The sequence below is a fragment of the Anopheles moucheti genome, chromosome 2, assembly GCF_943734755.1.
Source record: "Anopheles moucheti chromosome 2, idAnoMoucSN_F20_07, whole genome shotgun sequence".
NCBI classification, from domain to species: domain Eukaryota; kingdom Metazoa; phylum Arthropoda; class Insecta; order Diptera; family Culicidae; genus Anopheles; species Anopheles moucheti.
The window spans coordinates 4,562,823-4,586,133 of record NC_069140.1 but is presented as its reverse complement, the minus strand read 5'-3'; the positions used below and the strand labels follow the sequence as shown (position 1 = coordinate 4,586,133).

Genomic DNA, 23,311 nt, shown 5'->3' with positions numbered 1-23,311 from the left:
ATTGATAGCGTAGCAGCATAAAGCTTTCAGGTGTAATTACCAATCGTGAAGCACAGGGCAAATAATAACGAATTCCGGTCCGTTGCGTGTCAGCCAACGAGACGGGCCGATCGGGAAGGGACGGAAGCAGAGATGGGATGCGATTGTGGAGGGTTGATGAAATTGAAAATCAAATGCTGAAAGGCACGAAAATCCTCCAGCCACCTCATTATGGGCGGCTTTCGTTTGATAGCGCCATTGCGAACTTCAGTTCCGATGAAAATCGGGCTTTAACGCAGGATTAACGCCGGTGCAGTATGATATGGTGGATGCTGACATGGAAGTTTGTTTCCAAACAAACTGTGCGTAACATATCGGTAATGTATTTAAGGTATGTAGTAATCATTTACACCTACTTAAAAATGCCACTTTATGTGGTATCGGAAGATCGCACACGGACATACGCTCCGTAACAGATTAACATAAAATATTACATTTATATTACGTCTCTCAGTCGCTCACCCCTAGCGTCAAAGTTCAACTGTGTACGGGGTCACTTTCTCCTTCGGATTCACTTTTGTGAAGCGTCCAAATGGTCACCCTCCATGATGGATGGATTTTCCGATTTGCCGTCTGGACAATCCATTTCCCAAACGCCTTTGACCACACCGTGTCCACCCGTTGCATTCGGAAAAGTTCAATCACTTCCACTCGAGTCTTCCACGCAAGTTCGAAGGATTGTACATTTCCGCTTCCTTCTCGCTGTGTGTTTGCAATTAGACGGGCCAGACATGTGCTTGTGTGTATGTGTGTGAGAGTGTATGTGTCGAAATAAAGGTAATCAATAATGACGGACTGGCGGAGGCTGTGGCTCGTTTTGCGAAATGGCGTCAGCGATCGGATCGGCGCTGGAGTGAAATTGATTGATCGTTCGAGATGCGATTGTGGGTGTTACATCTGCACTTAGCGGTGTTGTAATGGATGTGTTGTTATCAAACACTTCCTAGATTTTCTTTTCGTTTGTTTGTTTTTTTTTTGTGCGTTGGAAAAGCTAGACTTCTTCAGCGGAGGAATTCTGTCGGAAAATGGCGTACGTAATCAATGGTGGAAGGTGCAAAAATGGAAACTTAAAGGTGACCTGAGCACAATAATGTGTTTTTTTGTTTATTCATGCGGAAATCAAAGGAGGCCTTAAATTTTCATACCGTCTTGAGCGACATTCTATCAAAGAAAATTGGTTTGAAAACCCCTGCTTTTCTTTGTATCTGTGTTTTATTTTACTTTTAAACCTTATTGTAAAGCAAACAATTACAACGCGATTTTTGTAATAAGAAGAGCACAGAAAGATACTAATTAGTGGAAGGATTGTTTGGTATCGTGTTCATGACATGATTGACCCAGCTGTGCTATAAAAGCTTACAATTGCTTTCTATACCCCGATTGCACCTCAATAGCCCACCCGAAATTGTGCTTATCAGGTCGTTATAAAACAATCAAATTACCACTTTGCAGCTATTAAATCATTTCGCCCTAAGCTGAGGGAATTGAGGGAAATTATCTTGGAAAAGATAAAAATGAAAGTACAATTCAGTGAACATTGATCGACCACCGCTCTCCGTCCATTCGAGAAGATCATTCAATTCGCTCGTAATTTTATGCAGTAGAAACTGTGGTCCATTACGAAAACAACGAAAAATCGTACTTTGGCTGTTGAATCATTCATCAGGTCAGGATGGTTCGAGAGGCACCGACGATGATGATGACTCATAAAGTTCGACGCATGGAAAAACGGCCTCAAACGCAACGTGCGTGCGGCGTTGCATTTGCTAATATCGCACGCGGGGCATGCACTCGGTTTGGATGTGTAAATCTATTGATAGCACAACACAACGGTCCGAATTTGCAATCGCTCGCTCAATTTGCACCCTTGCGAAATGTGGAAATGATTATAGTAGGGCTTTCGGTTGGAATAAAATTGATAACTCAACGGCAGATGGCGCTGGACCGGTTTTGGGAGGCCGTGAAACATTAAAAAATCACATAAACATGAAACGGTAGCTGATTGTTTCGGTGTGGCTCGTAGGACGCGCCATCCGATGAAGTAAAATGACTCTCGTTTTATAATATCGTCGAAAGTCTCACCACCAATCTTCGCGCAAACCGCGCCGATAAACCACCACACGTACCCACACGCCGTATATGTTTCGCGCCGCAAAAGCGAAAATGAAACTCGAAAAAGTGTAACATGCACGCGCTTCACGGGTCACGAACAAACTTTATCACGCGCTGCATTAATTAATCATTGACGTTTATGATTCTGCGTCGGGGTGTGTGCTTCAGGCTGGCGAGCCCAGCGAGCAGGAACGTCGAACCGCCACCGAAAACAATTAAATTTCTATCAAACGGGCAGCCTCTCCCTCCCACGAGGAAGCGGACTGCAACGCTGGAGGTGTTGTCATTGTTGTATGTGTGTGTGTCCGTTTTCCACGTTCCGCTGCATCCGAAGTTGGGTGGAAAAGTTTTATTTCTCACTTGGTGCGCTGCTTCACCATCTTGCTTGTTTTCTTCGTGCTTGTCACGAGCGGGGGCGATATACTGCCATTTTAATGAACTTAGTGCGGACGAGAATGGTGACTGCTGCGTTCGACTGCATTGCAAAACATTCTCTGCTGGCGTTGGAGTTTATTTCTTTTCCACCCAAAGAAGAACTTTCAGTTTAAGCTAAATATGTTGCTAATTGCTTTTGGGGATGAGTTTCTTCGTAACATGGTGCTTCACAGTTAATGTGGTTGGGAGCAGCGTCACGGCTATAATGGAGGTGAGATGATAACGGCTAATGTTTGTCATCTGGTGCTTTATTAAAGTTGAAATTCTGTTGAGCTTTTACAAACATACACTTGGTGTTTCTGAGGTAAATTCCATGAAGAGACAGTTTTCAACTTCAGTGCATGTTCGATAGACAATTCTACTAATTCAAAATTGGTCATAACGAAGAGTGCATTTAATTATTTTATGTAATAGTTACGGTGAATGTGGAATTATTGATATAAGTCTCGGATATATTTATGAGAAAATTTAAGCAGGAATTTCTACCTTTTTTCGAATATTTTCTGTAAAATGATTACTGCTGCTCCATCGCATCGCGTTGGGTCCATTATGCTGGATGTTCAACATTATCATCTCGACCACCTCGTGCTCTCGTACAACAGTTGATAGGGTCCACTTGCTAGTGAGACTAGGACTTCTGTCTATTGTTCAGTTTGTGGTTCTATGCGCGACGTGCTGTACTACTCACATAGAAACCGACGGTACGATACTTACTACTCAAATAATTAAGAATAAGGGAGAGTGGACATTTAGACATTTTTCTCTGATGAGTTTCACTTATGCTAAGCCCTCTGTCGTAAGTATGTCTAACAATGATCTTCCGGCCTTATAAAAGTCTCCATAAGTCCAATGAAGATGAGTTTGTCATGAAAAATAATTATCCATGAAAAATAATTGTCCTGTGATAGACTTTGAAGAGGAGCCCTGACAATGCTTATTGTATCGAGACTTGACCGAACATATTATGAAGTTAAAAGCATAACCTCTAATATGGCAAACTATTATTATATTGTGGCAAACTATTGAATTACTGTTAACATTATTCCATTTAAGATTTCATTTGTTTTCTAAACGGCTTTCTGTGATTAAAGTTTTCTCTGGATAGTCGGATAGCAGCAAAGTCTAGCACATTTTGATAATTCAGCCCAGGCTTGGTGGACATATTTGAAACCCAATCACACTTAATAACTCAATGCTTTATCAAGTTTTCATGTAGAATTGCCCAATGTATAGTTCAATAAATCCCTACCAACTTCAACTCACAGGTCAGCCCATTCGTACAGCAAAGCTCGCGAAAAGCTTGTCCGGACAAAGGCCACCACGCCGAGCAACTTCCCTTACGCTCCAACACCAGGACATTACATCGATAATAACACTCCCTTGCAGCCAGTACAACCGGAGGAAATTGAATTTGTGCATGCCCTTCGAGAAAACAAAGAAAAACGCTCGCTCGGTATTTCCAAATTCCGCAACCAGCGTGCGCAATCTGCCCGGGCATGCACGGTACCTTCTTGTACTGGAGCCCCACCACCACCACGTATTTAGAAACATCCTTTTTGCGTTGGCCCTCCACAGCCCCTCCCGTCCTTCCCCCGACCAACCCCTTTTCATGACAAAACTATTTCGCTCCTCTAACGCACTGCGGTGCGTGTTCGTGTGTGTTTGGTTGCGAAGGTATCGCGTGTCTTGCGGGCCACGGGCTTCTGGTCTCGCCGTGTTGTAGCCAGATCCTAACCGCCGGGGTTTTTTGTTTCGGATTCCTTTTGGCACGCGGCGCCCCAAAGTACAAGTGTGGCGCATGTCAAGCCCTTGGCGTTATGCACCTCGCGGGTCGCGGTTGGGTTGGGTCACTGCCGTGTGTGCGTGTGTTGGTCACTGGTGTTAACAGCTAATGTTATCGATGATTCACCGGCGTGCGTTGCTTGGTTGCGTCTTCATGCATTTTTCGCGCATCATCCGACCATCGCTCCTCTCCACTTTTTTTTTCCACTCCCGTCCGCCAGTTGGGTGAAAATTGAAACGCGTACCAGCATATAGCACTAGCAGCGCGAAATTATGCTCCATCCCACTCGCACCGAATGGCGCACGGGGATTGCGACTGTGTGTGCGTGCAGGGGTAGTGCGAGCGATCTTCACTAGCCGAAGATCTCCCCACCAGTGCGCTGGAGGGTGCAGCTGTGTGCGGTTCTTTAAATATTACCTCCCGGCGCACCGAAAGCATCGTTCAGTTCGGTTTCAGCGGTTCAGCAGTGCAAAGCTAGCAAAGCAAACTCTCCAGCGTATAACTCCGCTTTTGGGACGATCGGACAGCAGCAGCAGCAGCAGTAGCCACCGAACCGAAAGATCTCCTGCACCGCAGCATTAGACCAAAGAGTGTGAACCTCGTGTTCGTGATTTCTTAGCTCGAAACAAACCAACCCCCATTCTTCAAGGTATGTGCACCAGCGGGACAAAAACCCGTTGCGCTAGCGCATAAAACCATTCGTTTGTGCAGGCCACCCCCGTCTCGCCCTCCCCAAAAAAAAGCAAGTGAACCCACCAGACCCCTTAGTGAACAGTTTTCCAGTTTCGCAAAGTCTCGCGGCTCGGTTTTGGCGTACGGGAGCGGTACAAGCGGGCAAAGCTTCCCGGGAAATCAGTGGTACGAGCAGAGTTTGTGAACGACGGACCGCCAAAACCGGTTAGCGGTTGCGAAAAGGCATCCCCCTTCGGGGAGGTGACAAACCCTCTAAGACCGGGTGGCCGATCGAGTGCAAAATCGCTTACGAAATCGATCATCTTTGTTCGGAGTGTACACCGTACTGTACTGTAGTGACTGAACGTGGTGCTGTCTGGTTGATGCGTTGCAACATCGTGATCGTATACTGTACGGCAAAACAGGGGGTTTCTGCCGATTGCTGGAATCGGCCCGTGTTCTTGGAATTGGCGATGTTGAAGTAACGATTCGAATGTGCAACCGGAAGCCCTCCGGGAACGGGTTTTCCTTTCTATTTTAATCGTACGCTTTCCGGATGGAAAGTGCCTCGGAAAATCTGCGACTTTCTAGTGTATCTTTCATCGCTTTTGTTGTGCGTTTCGTGATAGTAAGCGCAGCTTCGTTCACTTGTTGCAAACATACCTTCACAACAGACAACTCTTTTATCTATCGCCTCTTTACTACCAAAAATCAATATCTTCCAACTAGAAAGTTCCTTCCTTTCCCATCTTTGCATTTACGCCTTCTCCAGCAAGCCAAATTCAGCCCTCGCTCTAATCTTTCCAAATTCTTTTCTTCTTTCACGATCGCACCCCCAAAACGCACCATCGAAAAGAACATTGTATCGGTAGTCTGTAAGCAAGATTGTAGCAAAGATGCCACCGACCGTGCACAAGGAGACCAATTTCTCCACCACAGACCTGAAGTGGAAGGTATGTTCGACGGTCGCTGCCCACGGTGGCGTGATCGATGTGCTTTAACCGTTCGGTCGCTACGTAACCAAGTAATAGCTGTAAACGGGGGTAGTGGGGACGGTTCACTACCTTCCCCGAAATTGTCTAACCACTCAATGTTGGGATGCATGTAACCCCCCGTTAGTTAAGGGTGCCATTCCTAAACCTTTGTTCCCTTCATTCCTCACCGAATTAAACCAAACATGTTAACGCAAGGCAAAAGAAAAAAACGCTTCTAAAAAACTAATTTAAAATGTAACTACCATTCGTCTAAGTGCCTGTTGAGGTGTCCCTCGAAAAAAAAAAAACAACTCCCCCTCTAAACCTCTCGTACGCTAATTCTTACCCATTAAGTATTCGCTCTGGTTTGGTTTTGGATATTACTTGCAAAAATGCAACACCCGCAAATCCGCATAACGGAACGGAGCAGTAAAAAATTGGAACGATAATCAATCAAACGATCGCCGGAGATGCGTTCAGCTTTGCGGCCCCATTCGTGCTCCACGATTTACGATTTCGTGGTTGCGGTTTATAGCTTCTTCCGCTGATGGGAGTTTCCCTGGGTGAAATAATCACCAGCCTGCCTGAACGGGGGCCTTTCACCCACGAACGGTGGAGAAAATGTTAATGGAACGAAAAGCGCAGGAAAGGAAAAATTAGCCGATCGAGCCGTAAGTGTGCTGCATTTTCTCCAAAACTTCCACACCGATGTACGTGTGGCTGACCCCTTTTCTTGGTCGGTTAGGAAGGAATGGAAGGCGGGAGAAAAAAGGAAAAACATTAACTCAACCGGAAACACCGGAGCTTCAGAAAAAAAACATACACTGAAGAGCAAAAGAAAATCTTCTCCCGGCTGTTCGCTTTCATATTTTCATTGATATTGGGATCGATCGGGAAAAAAAGCAAACCGAGCAGGCTTGCTGGCGTGTAATTGGGTGAGTTGGAATTATATTTTTATTCCAACGCCCTGTTCCACCCATCCGAGAATGATTTTCCAACAGATGGCCGGCGTTTAGCGCTGGCGGCTGTAGATTAATATTTGACTAGTGCACGAGCATCGGCTTAGCGGGTGCACGGACAAACAATCCCGTAGAATTTCATTTCACGGTCAGCTGCTTTCGTGGCAAACTTCATCGCTAGCTACCCCCTCGCCCATCTCGATCGTGATATTTATTGCACGCAGTAAATATGCCACCGGCCAGTTCGATCGACGTGACTGAATTCGATGCATGAGGCCAGTCAGGTAGGAAAGCGCTAGAATAATTGATTGCACGAATAATGGAACGCGTAACGTGTGCGGTACCTAATTGTTCTGATATGCCATATTTGCGTTGCTACGTGCTTCGGTTATTGCCGATGCAGAAATTCGATGCCCCCATAGAGAGAACGGAGAAACGGTGGCATGGTGAGGAAGTTCCGGAAAGAACATAATCACGTCTATTTTTCTACTTGACACTCGGCAAAGTTTACGATCGAGTTCGGTTAAGTAATCGATTGCGAAAGCATGAGTTATTGCAGTTTGGGGATGAGCTTACGAAGTCTCTCACTATTTCGCATCTTCCCAATTTTTGCAATCCAATGCCATAAATCTTGCAAACAACAAAACGAAGAGCAAATAGAGCTGCTTTCTTTTCCCCCTTTAGGGAGCACCACGGGAAGAACTTTCTACACCACAACACGGAAAGCAAACTAAAAATCATCCCAAAATGGACGTAGCAAAATAACTTGCACCAAAGCTCCGGCGAAAACGATATCGATCGGACACGGGCTCCGGTTTGCAAAAGCCGTCGCTCGAAAAGGTTGGCAGAGAGATTGCAAACTATCATAAATTTAAATAGGAACATCCTGGTCGGGAACTTGTTTACAGCGATGGACCTTTTTCTGAAAGCGTTGGCGTTTTTGGTGGTGGTATGCTGAATGCTTTACACGCCGCGCTGTGCACTGTTTAGTGTGGGAGTTGCAGGAGTACTTGCTGCTATGTCCGGTGAGCTGGACCAGCTGGATAAGGTCTTGCTTTTGACGGCATGCTCTTGTGGTGTGGTTGCTGGTCCAAGTTGGTCTTGTAGTTTAACGAGAGTGTGATGCTTTCGCTGCATATCCTTGGGGAGTGCATTTACAAGCGTGAAGTTTCGTAAACTATTTCCCTGATGCGGAGAACAACGAATAGCGTACCTTTTAATAACGCAACTTCAGAAAAAGGCCAACTTGTTATAAATCTCACCACGTTTGTATATAGAGATGTTCACACACACTGGCATATAAATGGAAGTTCTGCACCCAAAATATTTATGCCTCCATTGGCGGTACTCTCATTGACAGTTGCGTTAGCCAAAGGTGAAGCATCATCTGCAGACCACTTCATGGCCTTTCATCAAGGTTTCTTCTCCCGTATCAAGCCACACTCACCACATCACCCCCCCCACATTTCAATGCATGTCTCATTCGTTAGCAAATAGGGTCATCAAGTGCCCAACAGCTCAACAGCTCCATTAGGCAAACGATAGAATGAGTGACCGAATAAATCCCACGATGAAAAGCCGCTCGGGAGTTGTATGTCCACTCCAAGGGCTTCGAAAAGTTCCGAAAGTCTCTTGTACAGGAGGGGTGTGATTTTTTTTCTCTCGAAATTGACTTTTGCTCGCTATACTTACGCCCCTCGGTACGGGATGCCAAAACGAACAAATGGCTACATTACGTACCACGAGTCATGCAGCCGCTGAATATCTTGAGTATCTCGAGCGCAAAGCGAGACGAAGCAAAGGCCCTCACAGGTCTTGTTGCATAACTTTCACCAGGCCTACACGCTGGTCAGTACTGTGGCGCTCCCCGGCTACACACCGAGCTCGGCGATTTCTATCGTCATCATTATCGTCATCAGACATTGCCCCTCCCGGCCCAACGACATATGCACACCGAAAACTGTAAGGAGCTTCAAGCGTACCAGCAAAAGTGCAAGTAGAAAATATTACGAAAGCTCCGGCATTACATTCGTCGTGGTCGCACACCGTGTACGGCAGACATTCTCAGTTTTGTTTCTCGGAGGCAGTCGCCCTATTTTCCACCGCGTGCTATTTCTATCCTCCTTCCATTCATCTACACACACACACACACACACACGCATACAGATTCCCTTAACCTAGTGCCCGCCATTTGCACGTTCTATTAAGGTAAGTGCTTTTTCCCGTTTGGCTTACCACATCCGTTATCGCCTTGGTGTCGTCGGACGAAAATCTTCCGCAGGAGGAAAAAAAAAACAACCATACGGATGCTGCCAGCCAGCTAGACATCGGAACCTAACCTAGTTGTCATCCTTTTGATGATGGGGTTCTGTGTTTTATACATTTTTTTGTTGGTTTCTGCCCTTGCGTACATGAACCCTTCGGCCTTCGGACAACTGCGTCAAGCCCTTGGGAAGATTTATGCAACACAAAGCCACACATACAGACAGAGAGAGACATTCGCTGCTGTGTGTGAAGTGTCCTTCTGGGACAGTGAGGGAATTGCATGAATCAAACATGAGTGCTGTACTGTTTGATTTTCCCAGCTCATCTCAACCGTCACGATGGGTTTTGAAGGTTTAAAATGAAAATTTCAAATATTCATTGACGGGCGGTTCAAACCTCAGCTACCCTTTCATTTCATTATCCACCAAATACGAAAATGCCACCACCGCCTAATAGCTTCCCTAACCTCAAAAACCAAAAAGAAAAAAACACTCCAGCCTGAACGGGGGTCGGCAACCACCCGGATTGTGTAGATCATCCCTTTTGGCGTTCGGAAAACTTTTTCGCGGTTGCAGTGGTCTTATTTTCGCCATCCGGGTATGCCGCGCCGGAGCGCTTCTACATCTAATGGATCTAAAATAGGTGCTGAAATGCAGTGATAGCCACTTCAGGCGAGAAAAATTAAGAGAACCATTTCCTGGGGGTGTTAATTAAGGAGTAAATTGCGTTTGGCCGGCAAAACGGATAGAATTGGTACGGTGCAGCAAAAAAAAAAACCCCTTGGAGACTGGAGTAAGAAAAGAGAGGTGAAAACAGATCGTTGCTTCAGTACGATTTTTTCATAGTTGATAATTAAATCCGATAAAAAGAAACATTACTGAAGCGAAGGAGAAGAGGCGGCCGACGCATTTTCTACGCTTTCTTGCTGTTCGATAGCCACCTCAAAGCCATCTGTGGCGATGAGGATGGTTTAAGAAAGGCAGAAGCTTTCTAGCGTTTGAATTCGAAAACTACCCCCTTTCAACGCGGGCAGTAGTTTGGGGGTTGTTCGACTGTTTACTTTCACCGCTTTGTACGTAGTGGAGATTTATTTCATTGTCCGTTTTTTTTCTTTCTTCGCGTCTTTAACGATCATCCAACAATCAGCATTACGTGGTGGATTATGAAACAGTAATAAAACTTCAAATTAACCCAACGCGTGCTGCTGGGCCAAGTGCTCCACTCCAACCCCGTAGTTTTGATCCGATTGCCCAACCGCTCAAGCGGAGGTAGATGAATAAATCTTTTTGCTGAAATTATTTCTCAAACCGCCACGACAGCTTTGCGTCATCGTTTGTTTTATATGTATCTTCCTAGTGTACCACCTTCCCCGACGAACGGAGCCCACTCTTTCGTCACACACTGTCCAAAACTGGCGCAATTCACGCTGAACGATGAGAAATAACATAGCATTAATGATAATTTAGTTTTGTTTCTACTCGGTGTTTTTTTGCACCATCTCCTATTAAGAGTAAATGTTCCATGAAACTCAAAAAAAAGACCCCTCACAGTGTGAAAGACTCGAGTGACTAAATTTGAAGGTCCCGTCAGCCTTATTTCTCAAGGTTTTCTTGATAAGATTGGACAACCCGGGGTTTTTTTGCTCTCTCGTTCAACTTTGACACGGGTTGGACTCGGACCCTGTCGGAAAGATCGACGAAAAGCTTTTCTACTTCACAGTCCGCTAGATTCCGACTGCCCACCCCACCGGGGGATATTCGTGTTGACATTGATTTAATAATCTAATTTACCGAACCGCAGTCCAAAATATCTTTCCCATTTCTCCAGTCCATATGGCAACAGTCCGCAACGTAGGCCGCGGTGCGGTGGTTTGCGTTTTTTTGCATACGCTTGGAGCCATTTTTTGTGTATCCTGCCCACTGCAGACCAGGACCGTCCATCACTGAGCTAACCTGCTCGAAAGTCAATGTCAACGGCATGCAGCGAAAATAAATTGGGCGAATGACGGGTGAGGTCTGGCCGGACGATGAAAACCGGTGGTTATATTTGCTTAACCAAGATTAGAAACGGGACATACTCACATGCGTGAAATAATACGGCCTAGACATCAGCCAGAAGGCCACGCAGAGGTTTACAAACGATGTTTGAAGTGTGGAGAATGCGACGAGTAAACACAAATAACGGTGCGCTAACGGTTGAGTAATATCTTCATCCGATCCGATGCAAATGAACGCAAGCAAATTACTACGCCAAAGCAAAACAAAGCTAACCTTCACGACGGGCATGACGCGTGGTGAGAAGTATCACATCAAAAACCTCGCCACGTGTTCGATTCCGCCAACTCACCAAGTGACGTTTTGAGAGCTGTCAAAAGCGCCACTAGCACTAGTGTTGAACTTTAAGCAGCTCATGCAAAATGTATCGCAAATGGAAGTGTGCGAACCGAACCGATTCAGGCTTCACACTTCGACAGCTTTCTAGCGTTACATGAATAATTGCTGCAACGCTTTTTCAAGGTAGGGTTTGTAGCATTACGCCTTTCCCATTCCAATGCGCGCGGAAACATTGCGCGATCGTGGTTTTTCGCGGCATGCTGCGATGTTTGCAGCTACCTGTTTGATGGTTGTGTGTTGGTGTTGGTTTTTTTTTCCTCCTACCATGCTGCTATTATGCTTGCTTCATACTTCGGTATGTTTGCTTGTTTTATGACTGCCCTTGTTTAGGGTACTGTTTCTAGTTTTGATTCTTCATCTGTTTAACTCTCCCTCCCTTGGATGCGAAAACACGATTGCATAAAATCGCACCAGCACACAACTACCAAGAAATGGCATCTCGCACACAGTAGGGCACAGTTGGAAAGGTTTCGCCTATGGATGCGTCCACAGCGTTGATTAAGACGCGGGCCCTATCCAACCGAAAGCCAGCGAAGCCACTGTGGCGGTCCACTAGTTGTGTTGCTGAGCAGGTTTCGTTTCAATGAGCGCGACTTTGGTTGGTGTTGCGGCACCAGCAAGCTGCTGGAAGCTTGTTTCGGAGATGCCCACACACGGCTCTCAGCCACGAGCCCGTGACCAAGCAGCGGGCGAATTTTCTTACGGGTAAAGGATGCAGCCAGTACAGCACGGTGTGGTCGTTGCGTTACCGAAAGCCGCACGTAATTGGAACCATTCGAACGCGATTTCCCGGCACTGGGCTTCAGACTGGCAGGTTCGGTCCGTATGCTTTAGGTTCGTATGTTTGGCTTGGCGCGTAATTAATGGCTTCGGAGCTTGAGCGGGACCGGCTGACTGGGCGGCTACCATCTACCACGTCTATGTTATGTGTCGGTCTGCTGCACAGGAAGCAGTCGCGTGATGAGCTAATTGCTTCCACCACCAGTAACCGCAAAAACCATCGTTCCCGGGAAGGAAAGCCATCACGAAGGCAGCTTTCGGAGCATTATGCAGTCTAATATTGGGCTAACACGAGTATTGTGCACGCTACAATGGAGGGGGGGAATGAGCTGGATGTGTTTAAGTCAGTCTTAATTATTCGCCTCTGCATGATCAACATCTTAATCTAATCCGTATGAAGATATCTCTAATGATGCTGCTAAGGTGTCTGGAAATCTCCAACGTATTGAAGCGAACGAAACTAACAGTACGTTGTCGCGATTTGTCTATCGCCTTTACCACCAACACAGATGTCTCTGATCCAGCCGACCGGTGAACTGAGCGCCAAGATCAAGGAGGAGCTGCGCGAGCCAGCGAACCCGGCCGACATTGAGCGCGACATTGGCATCATCCGCGAATGGTTGGGCAAGCAGCCGCATCTGCCCAAGGATATGGACGATGCCCGCCTGCGCACCTTCCTGCGTGGCTGCAAGTTCAGCCTGGAGCGCGTCAAGCAGAAGCTGGACATGTACTACACCATGCGCAATGCCGTGCCGGAGTTCTTCACCGAGCGTGATGTGAGCCGTGCGGAGATGGCCGAGGTGCTGAATGTGATGTAAGTGGTGTGATTTGGTGGCAGCTCTGGAACTTTGTGCTAACTCCGAACCCATCCCACTCCCTATCCCTATAGCCATATGCCGCCACTGCCGGGTCTGACCCCGAATGGATGCCGTGTGGTGATGCTGCGCGGTACCGATAAGGACATCGCCACCCCGAACGTTGTCGAGTCGATGAAGGCCACGCTGATGATCGGTGACATCCGTCTGGCGGAGGAGTCGGTCGGTGTTGCTGGTGATGTGTACGTGCTGGATGCGAGCGTTGCCACCCCGACGCACTTCGCCAAGTTCACGCCGGGACTGGTGAAGAAGTTCCTGATCTGCGTGCAGGAAGCGTACCCAGTCAAGCTGAAGGAGGTGCACGTCATCAACGTGTCGCCGATCGTCGACACGATCGTCAACTTCGTGAAGCCCTTCCTGAAGGAGAAGATCCGCGAGCGTATCCACATCCACAGCAACATCGAGGATCTGTACAAGTTCGTACCGAAGGCGATGTTGCCGAGCGAGTACGGTGGTGATGCCGGCTCGTGCAAGGAGCTGAACGATGCGTGGCGCGCCAAGATGGGCGAATACACCGCCTGGTTCAAGGAGCAGGAAGGTTCCAAGGCGAACGAATCGCTCAGACCGGGCGCACCAAAGACGGCCGATGAGCTGTTCGGCATGGACGGTACCTTCCGACAGCTGACCATCGATTAAGCCAGTCATCTTCTCCATAACAAACCCAACCCAACCCATCATCCACCGATGCTACGTCATGAACCCGCTTCGAATCATCTCATCAAGTGTGTGAATCTTCCGGTACCGTGGCTCTCTCGCATAGCTTGCCCACTGTACAGCTATGGACAGCACCCGGTACGGAACGAGCACGAGCATAACGAAAAGAATCAAAAAAAAGAATCCATCCTCCAATCCCATTTATTTTTCAACCCTTCATCTACGTCACATAATCATGTTTTTTTTGCGTGTAGTGTTAGTAACGAAAAAATCCTAATTCTCATTTGTATATCCCCTCCCTTCCCACCCCATAAAGCGTTTTCCTTTTCGCCCACTTCCGGTCCACGGGGGCGAGAAGGCTTTGAATTCGATTCGGAGAATTGTCTAAAGATTTCAAGACTTATAAAGTCTGCCGCTAGTGATGCTCAAGGAAATGAAACGGAAAGCGATCATTCCATCCTAACGGGGCTGGGCATAATGTGCGACGCGGGACACTCCATTTGTGGAGCTGCACCTGACCCACATTGATCCGCTCTTTTACTTTTCCTCGTTTTGTTTTGCACGCTCTCGTACGAGAATTGAGATTTTTCCTGATTACTCATTAATATAAGCAAAAAAAAGTCAATTTTGTTACAGTTTGTTGTATTGCGTATTGCTATTAAAGACTTTCTTGTTTAAAAGGAATTTCACGAGATGTGTGTCTATTCATTTGTACAGTTAACATGTAAAAAATATCACATGCGAGTTAACGAGTTTTATGATTCATTTACGAAAGGTTCTCCACCGACGGTCTCCCAAAATTGCTCCAATCAAGCCCACTTTAAAAGGTTCAATATGAAGGTATTCAAAATGTCTTGGGCCATTTTGAAAAGCATTTATTGACTCCAATTTTCCTCAATTATGTTCTTACCTTTGGCTCCGGAAAACCCTTTTCCCGTTAAAGGGGGAACCTCACCGAAGAGGATTATTTTGACCATTTAACCACCTCCAAGAACCTTCCGGGCACCGAGCACGATCCAAACCTGACCCCTTAAATTATGCATGCATAATTTGACAATTAATACCCACGCCAAGTCATATACCACCCCCTCGGAAGGATGCCCACTGAGCTGACTCGAGAAGGACCGTTGAAATTCGCTCCGTGAAAAGGAATAAATAATTAAGGCAAATATATTTACCAGCGTAGATTCTTCGGATCGGAAAGTCATAAAGCTGGGCCCGTGATAAAAAGGAACGTTCTCGCGTTGATTTTGGGTTTCTGTAAGACATCAGCTTACGGTAGCATGACGTTGCGGTCCAGCTGTGAGACACTGTCGTTGAATTTCCGGATGCTCGAACGGGTATTGCGGTTTGTGGCCCTGTGGCCAACGGACTATAATCCCTATCTGCCGAAGTATCTGCGCGGTCGGTATCTACTCTCGGAGCTGATCAATTCGTGCTATATGTTGTTTTGGTTCTTCGTCTGCGTGCATATAGCGGCGTTTCACATCGTGTCGATTCTGACGATCAATTTAAGCTACGACGAGCTGTTTCTTACGCTGATCACTACCAGCATCTACTCGATCCTGACGGCGCTGGGCGCGTATCTTCGACTGTACGAAGCTAACATACGGCAGCTGTACGAGTTCACGACGAAACACTTCCGAAAGCGGTCCGCCGCCGGTGTCCACTACATCTCGATCAGTTCCTCCATGCGGTTTACCAACCGGTACCAGTTCTGGTGGCTTGTTATCTGCGTACTGGGCACGATGCATTGGGCAATCTATCCGATTCTGTCCCAGGAGCGGACGCTACCCTTTCCCTGCTGGTACCCGGTGGACGTCCAGCAGTCTCCGATGTACGAACTGGCCTACATCTTGCAGGTGCTTGGACAACTGCAGGTGAGCCTTGTGTATGGGTTGGCCGGAGCACTCTTCATGGTGCTGGTGTTTATGACCTGCAGTCAGTTCGATATGCTGTGCTGCAGTCTAGCAAACATCTGCCAGTCGGCCATGATCTTGAATGGAGGCTACCGAACAGAGCTTCGCCACTACCAAGACAACCACGAGATAGACACTCGCGAGTACATCCTGCAGGAAGTGTTCCGAGAGGATCTTGAGAATGTGCAGGCTACTCGAACCGTTTCGAAGCTCGACCAACTAACCGCATCCCAACGGTATCTCATGGAGCTCTCGGCAGAGCTAACCTGCGTTCTGGAGGACTGCATTAAGCATCATCTACTGCTTCTCCGCTTCTGTCGACTGCTGGAAAACTGCTACCATCCATACATTCTGTTGAAACTGTTCCAGATCCTACTACTGCTTTGCTTCCTCGCCTTCATGGCAACGGTGGTAAGCTTCCTGTTTTCTCTGTTCAAATCCTGCTTCCTCCTTTCTCACCTTCCTCGTCCCATCCAAAGAAATCCAATCAAAATTCCATCCATTCATTACGTGCACCCTTAGTGTATTTGTCTACTGTTCTCCGTCCCACACGTTCAACCCACTTGAATTTCCAGTTCATTGCAAAGTATTTTCCACTCACATACTAGCGCTGTTCTTCGTCACCCATCCTTTTTTTCCAGGAAAGTTTGTCTACAATGAAATTAATTAATGTGCTCGAGTACTTTATGCTCACGATGACGGAACTGTATCTGTACTGCTTTCTCGGACACATGCTCATGAACCAGGTACGGGTGGATGGGTGGTCGCGATGGTTGGTGGACTGATTTATGTTCTGATTTGTGAGTGTGGAAGTAACATAGGATTTTCATTGTCAATTGCAGGGCTTGAAGGTGGGTGACGCTCTGTGGAAATCTCCATGGCATCTGTGTGGAGCTTCCTATCGCCGCCGCATGTTGATTATCCTGATGAATGCCCAGCGCCCGGTACGCTTGACGGGTTTGAAGTTGTACGAGTTAAACCTGGAAACGTATTACACGGTAGTTTGAACTTTATGTTACTATCCATTCATGGTTGAGATATGTGGTCTGCTTCCCCTGTTACAGGTCCTGAAGGCGGCATTTTCTTACTACACGTTAATTAAAAAGTTCCGTTAGCATGCTGTTGTTCGTCGAGAGTCTTTCATCCATAGCCCGTAATAGCTACCTAATTCCCACAATCAAAGCGTCATGCATCACAGGAAACGAACCGACATTTCATCATTTGTTCACCGTTTATTGCAATCTCTACATCCCAACAAAAAAGATTCCTAACCTTACCCCAGCGTATCTGATTTTAATGAACGGTTCGGTTAAACACCCTTGCTCAGGATTTTATGTACCGCATTATCCTTCGTCAAAAGCTCGTACGTGTACGAGCGACCTCGTGTACCAAACTGGACCAGATGGATAATTTTTTCCTCTCACACGCAGTTCCCTACTCACTCAGGTTACATTGGGTAAAAGGCACATCCCGGCAAAGGCACATGCGAAAAGGTACGCATTCCTGGTACGCTTTTCAAAGAAAAAGCATTTCCACGACTAAATTTCCCTTCGATCAACACGATTTTGACTTGTGTTCTAGATCTCGTTCACTTTCCTCGATGCTTCTTGATGGAGGTCCCAACCGAACTGACTGGGTGTGCTCGGAATTCGAAGATGGCTTCATTGATTCTGAGCACGTGTCAACCGCTGGAGACATCGACGTCATCGAAAAGGAAATCCCAACTCTCTTTAAGCTCTAAAGAAAGGCGGAAAATCCACGTCCAAACATTAAAGTCATCACTTGTGTGATGCGTGCAGATGAAACAAGGAAAGATCTTGGAGATGTAATCGTCAGAATCATTCCTTTCGGTACATTCCATATTTTACGATAGTTATACAGCAGACTGCGGATGTTTTTCATTAAATGGCATAGTTTCCATGAACAAATTCTTTGATGTCTCGAAAAAGAAGAGGTTTCTGTGAACGTTCTTCTTGTTATTCTCTTTTATTAAGGAAGTACTATTTATATGCTCAGCGTTCATCCTGCCTTCTTGGTGGATTATATTGTTTTTAACCTTCTTTCCTTCCTACTTATTGTACACGTTGTCGAATAAATGAATGAAATCACGTTCACCATAAAACTCCCTTGCATAATGTATAATAAAGAACCAACCTTTACCCCGATAGACATTAAAAAACATCCGTTTTTTCGTGTCCTTGGGCATTATCCGGGCTATGTTTTCGGTGCTAACAAAAGCCATTATGCAGCTAGATTTTCTTTTCGTCTCGCAGAGAGTAATGATTGAGCAGTGTAATGCCACTGTTTCCTAAATGAATACCTCCCCACGTGCAACAATGCCAATCCTGCAGCTTCCGCATCTTTCCGACCCCATTTTTAAAGGTCCTTTGTCTGCTACGGGCTGCACTATTCAGAGTTGCCGCCGCAGTTTCACGATTGGCATTCACATTTTGTGGTTTGCTTTTGGTAGTATGCGGCACGATATTTTCCACCACCGAGGAACATTTCAATAGGTGCAGGGCCATGGGAGTTGACAAAATGCTGACAAATTTGTCAAGTGACAAAATCAGCTTGTCACTGCGAAAAAGTACAATACCGTTGCCCGCGCTCACAATTGTTTTCAGATTTCCGATACCAGGAGAGCATCCACGGAAGAGGTAGCACCTAGTACAGCAATTTTGCACGAAAAACGCCGAAAGGTATGCAATGTTTAAACACTAACTTTCGGCAATCTGAAAACAGCTGGTTTGTATGGAAAGTTAGTGTTTAAACATTGCATACCTTTAGGCGGGCAAAATTACCAGGTGCTACCTCTTCCGTGGATGCTCTCCTGGTAGTTATATTTGTGTGAATACTTTACATTATCTACCCAATCTCTTTGTTCAAATATTTCGCTAACGAAAGAAAATACAAGCTTACAGCAAATCATGATCAACGGTAGGACATTTATCGACTGGCATTGGAAACGCTCGTGCGATAAATTATTTACTTCTCTTACCAGTCGGCCCCAGCCGGATACACCGAGCGTATTTAACATGCTAAATTGCTCAGAAAATATTTGCCCAAAAGTCTCCGTTATCTCGACACTGCTAAACACCTTCGTTTTAGGACCATTTACGCCCGAAAAGACACCCCGACACTGCCGCACACGCATCATCCCAGCCGTTTTTTGAGCCGCAATTTGCTGTCTTGGTTTTTCCGAACCCGGGCTAATGCTGTTTGCCCTTCGTTTGCTAACACTTTGGTAAACTTGGCTCCAGAAACTTTCTTCTTTCTCCGAACTTCTTGCCCACCCGAAGAATAGCCCCGTGCCCTCGGTGGTGGATGATTTTCCGGGACGATAATTTGGTGCGTTAATTTATACGCCCCAACAGTGAGGATGATGGGAGACTACCCTGGATGAGCGGAAGCGGAAGTCATGCCGGTTGGGCTATCGTCCAGCGAAACCTTTTGCCGAATGGTGCTTTGGTAAACAGTTCGTTTCAGTCTCCTCCGTACTAGGGACCAAACACAGACCCACACACAAATGCTTTTCAACTTCAACCAAACGCTATCACCGCCATCGGACCATGGAGCATGGACAACGAAGGGTATGCAAGATACAGTCCGAACGGTCTGCCGGTTCTGTGCCGTCTCCCGGGGATACTGCGACACGAGTTTTCCAGTCGACCGGGTTTGCCGGGACGGAATTTCATGCTTCGAAACATGGCTGAAACAACAAAATTATGAGACAGCTGGTCCATTCGTATTATCTTTCATCCCGAAAGCTTCTCTTGCGCACTGTAGCTACCCGTTTCCGTCGCTTACTTCCTGTGACGCGTTGGACAAGCGCCGACGATGGATGGATGGATGTGGCGCGACAAATAAAATTTACACGCAAACGACTGTGTGGGTTTGGGTGTGTGAAACAACTATCCTTGGGCCAGTACGCATCCCTAGACTCGCTGTGCCCATATTGGTATATTATTTTCTCACCCGAGCTAAAGCAGGCCAGCGTTACAAGGAGAAGCTTATACTTTAATTAGAATCAAAGCACATTTACTAACCTACAGCGCCAAGGGAGCATTGTGAGAGGCGAGAGGAATGTCGAGGTGGACTAATCCTGTTTCACCTAACTACTACCGACTGTCGTCGACGGAACCCTGAGTGTTCTCATAATAACGATGAATTATTAAAGCAGATTAATTAATTTCAATCTTCTCCCATAAGGTATTCGGTGTGGCCGTGTCTCGCTCGGGATATAGTAACTGGATGAAAACTAAATGAAACCGCCCGGGGAGGAAGTATATGTTGCCAGAGCGATACAACTTGCCAATGGACGATGAAATAAAAGGCGGTTTTAAAGTATATCATTTGTTCCTGTCACACCAACATGTGACATGGCTTTAATATACGCTTTACTCATTTTTACATGAGATTTACTAGCTCCGTTGAAATAAAATTCATCTCACCTCTGAATAAAGTCGGTCGGTCGGTAGGTCGGTCGTAAAATCGTGCATGCCTAAACCTCTTACGTAAAGTTGTCAAGCGAATAAGTAAGTTGAGTAAGTGAAGTTCATGTTTTGTACATTAAACTCAAAAAATGTATATAATTGATTTTTAAATAATGCTTTAAAAATATGTTATCGCTGCTTTGCCTTCCTCGCGCAAAAGCTCCTTTTAAAGCCAAATGCGCCTATGCTATGCAATCCGCATCACATGAAAGACTATGGCACAGGGTACGGTCATGAAAAAAATAAGCATGCAACAGACTGTGATCGTGGCGAATGTGGCCTATTGGTCAAATTTATTTAAAAAAATTATCAAAAAATAGAGTAATATATTCTAATTAGTTATAAATTCGTCCCTAAGCTCCTTGGACCTGGGACTAGATAGTTCTAAGCTTAATTATTATTATTAATTTATTTTTGTTATAGATCACGATAAGCACAATTTCATCGTGGTTTGGGAAAACGAACTTATGTCTCCGAGCCTATACAGGATACATGTTTTAGATTGCTAGATTTAAAGTTCTGAAGTGGTTTGAATAATTTGAGTTCTGGAGTTGACCGGGCCAGATGTGGTTTGACCTCTCAATTTGAAGCGAATTAGTCGGAGGTCGTCATTGCAACAGCTACACGAATAACCAATGAAACCAAACTTTTCTGGATTCAGAATCCAGATGCCATTCAACATTGACTATCAACAACCAATAATCTCGTTCCTTCTTTTTACGCTTTTTCAAGTCCTCTTCCAGCTGAAACGGTCTTAAGCTCGAGTCACGATCAAATAATCAATTTCAGATGTACTATCGGGAATACCGCATAACGTGCAGGATTTGTTTATTTACTACTGGAAATACCTACCTATCAACAGGAACTCTACATACTCCTCCGTTTCGCTACTAGCCTCCCCCACGGGTTTTTCGCACATCCGTCCAGATGATTGTAAAGTGATCCCGGCCACCTTTACCATAGCTAGCCGACAAAGATTGCCGGAGCGTTGATAACGAAATTAGCTTCCAGTGCCAGAAGTTTCGCATGTGTTGCACGAAACCGTGACTCCATCGGATGCCTCCGTGCGGCAACATCGCCAACCTTCTTCTCACGTGTCCGCTCGCTAGCCTGTGTCTTGTGCTTGATCAAACAAATGCACCCAGCATGCGAAGAGCGACGTACTTACCCACTTCTCCGTAATTATGATGTGCGAAATATTCTCCCAAACGGGTGTTGCAAAGCGTTTTGCTTCCAGCAAATGCCCAAGTGGGCTCACTCGAAACCGATCCCGGTGCGTGTGGCCAAATGTTGGATGGGGGGATTTTCCACGTACCACCTAATCACCCCAAGCAGCTGATGGCTTCCACGGCGTTCGGTTGAAGTGTTGGAGTCGGAATTTGGTAATGAGATTAAAAAATAAAACATCACTATTGCTCCGAGGGTAGCGCGCCTCATTTTCAGCGGGGAGAGATGAAACCTCCACATAATGGGAAGACACACAATAAGCGTAAGCATGTTTGCCTCCTCTAGTGGGTTGTTTCGGAAAAACCCCGCATCGTGGAAAAGGTGCGTCACGGTTTCATTTAGATTGAAGCACTTCCAGCCTGGTGCAGCAGCACCAAAAATCAAGCTTTAATTAATCGCTTACTTGACATTTGTCGCAATGTGAGTCGACAGGTAACGCTCAACGGCGAAACGACATAACCAGGCAAATGAGCTCTCGGGAGGGTAAGGTAAAATTCCATGGCATCGGTGTAACGATCGAAGAAGATCGTTTTACGGAAAATTGGTCATTATGCTGTGCCGCTTGAGACCGTTTTATTGTGACTTTATTGCGCGAAATTGTGCGGCGAAGCTGACGGTGCTGCCGTGGTGATGTAACGGGGACGCACTAGCAACGCAATCCATAATGCTGTCGGTTTTTAATTAATGCCCAGCTAAATAAATGTCGTTATCAGCTCATTTGGGGTAGACGACCGGGTAATGGAAAGCCTTGTTTCCGGCGAACAAAGTTTGTGAACTCTTCTCCCAGCGGATGGCATAAGAATTATGGTTGGGATGGCAACCTCTGTCGTGATTAGAAAGGTGTAAAAATAGTCATTATTACGTTTGTGATTTATCCGTTTCAATCTTATGCTCGGATAACGCAGAAACAATTCCAGAATAAATGATGTCCTGATTTGTATCTCGAATTCCACAGATACTGGTGCTCTGCGTTTAAAATTAATACTTTAAATCATGACTGAGCTAATATTCGTGACATGGAGGTAGGTTGAAAGTTAACTGATATCTCCTTCCCTAACTCCAAATTCTAAGTCTCTCCAATAACAAGACTCATGACCTATTTTTCATCTTGTCTAGAATTTCTCTTCCAACTCTCGAGCTCCACAAACGATAAGCTAACCTAAAATCCCAAAACCGAAAAGTAGGTTTCCGATTTGTTTGATAAATCCGTTCCAAATGGCGTCACATTTCTAATCTTCATCAATCATAATGCCTTCCAGAATTGTGAGTGATACTCAAAACAAAACCGCCCAGCAATGTCGATTACCAACCGAACGAAATAACGTCCCACAAGACGTGAAGGAACTGCAACGAAACACCACCAGACAAGTCATGCGAGGGAGCCTGATCTAACCATCTGATACCTTCCGAGCCTTCATCCAGAACTCGTACCGTCCAGGTTCACCGCAAGTTCAACCCCGTGGCGTTCGTTTGCATGGTTCCGTTGCGCACACCGCGGCCCAAACGATCGATCGAGTGAACGGGCGTGCGCACGCTTGCGCCGCCGCGCGGGTTTCGCGTCATTGAGACCGAACGGCGTGATAATGCAAAGCGCGAAGAGAGAAATAATTGCGAAAAACCTTTGAAACTGGCTGGTTGTCGGTGTTTCAATCCCGGCCCAAGAAAGACGGAAGGAGGGAAAACAAGAAAAAAGAGAGAGAAAGAGAGAGAGAGAGAGAGAATAATGGAGGG

General features: G+C 46.1%; 2 protein-coding genes across 2 annotated transcripts; both read left to right on the top strand.

The window, feature by feature from the left end:
* The first annotated feature begins 5,915 nt into the window (after positions 1 to 5,915).
* Positions 5,916 to 14,129, top strand: LOC128309747 (alpha-tocopherol transfer protein-like). Its single transcript, XM_053046211.1, has 3 exons — positions 5,916 to 5,994; positions 12,922 to 13,226; positions 13,302 to 14,129. The coding sequence occupies exons 1-3, from the start codon at positions 5,938 to 5,940 to the stop codon at positions 13,921 to 13,923; spliced, it is 984 nt and encodes a 327-aa protein (XP_052902171.1). The 5' UTR covers positions 5,916 to 5,937; the 3' UTR covers positions 13,924 to 14,129.
* Positions 14,130 to 15,224: 1,095 nt separating this feature from the next.
* On the top strand, positions 15,225 to 16,975 carry LOC128298865 (odorant receptor 83a). The gene is made up of 4 exons (XM_053034668.1): positions 15,225 to 16,271; positions 16,502 to 16,606; positions 16,703 to 16,858; positions 16,925 to 16,975. Exons 1-4 carry the CDS (start codon positions 15,225 to 15,227, stop codon positions 16,973 to 16,975), a joined length of 1,359 nt encoding a protein of 452 aa, XP_052890628.1.
* The last annotated feature ends 6,336 nt before the right edge of the window (positions 16,976 to 23,311 follow it).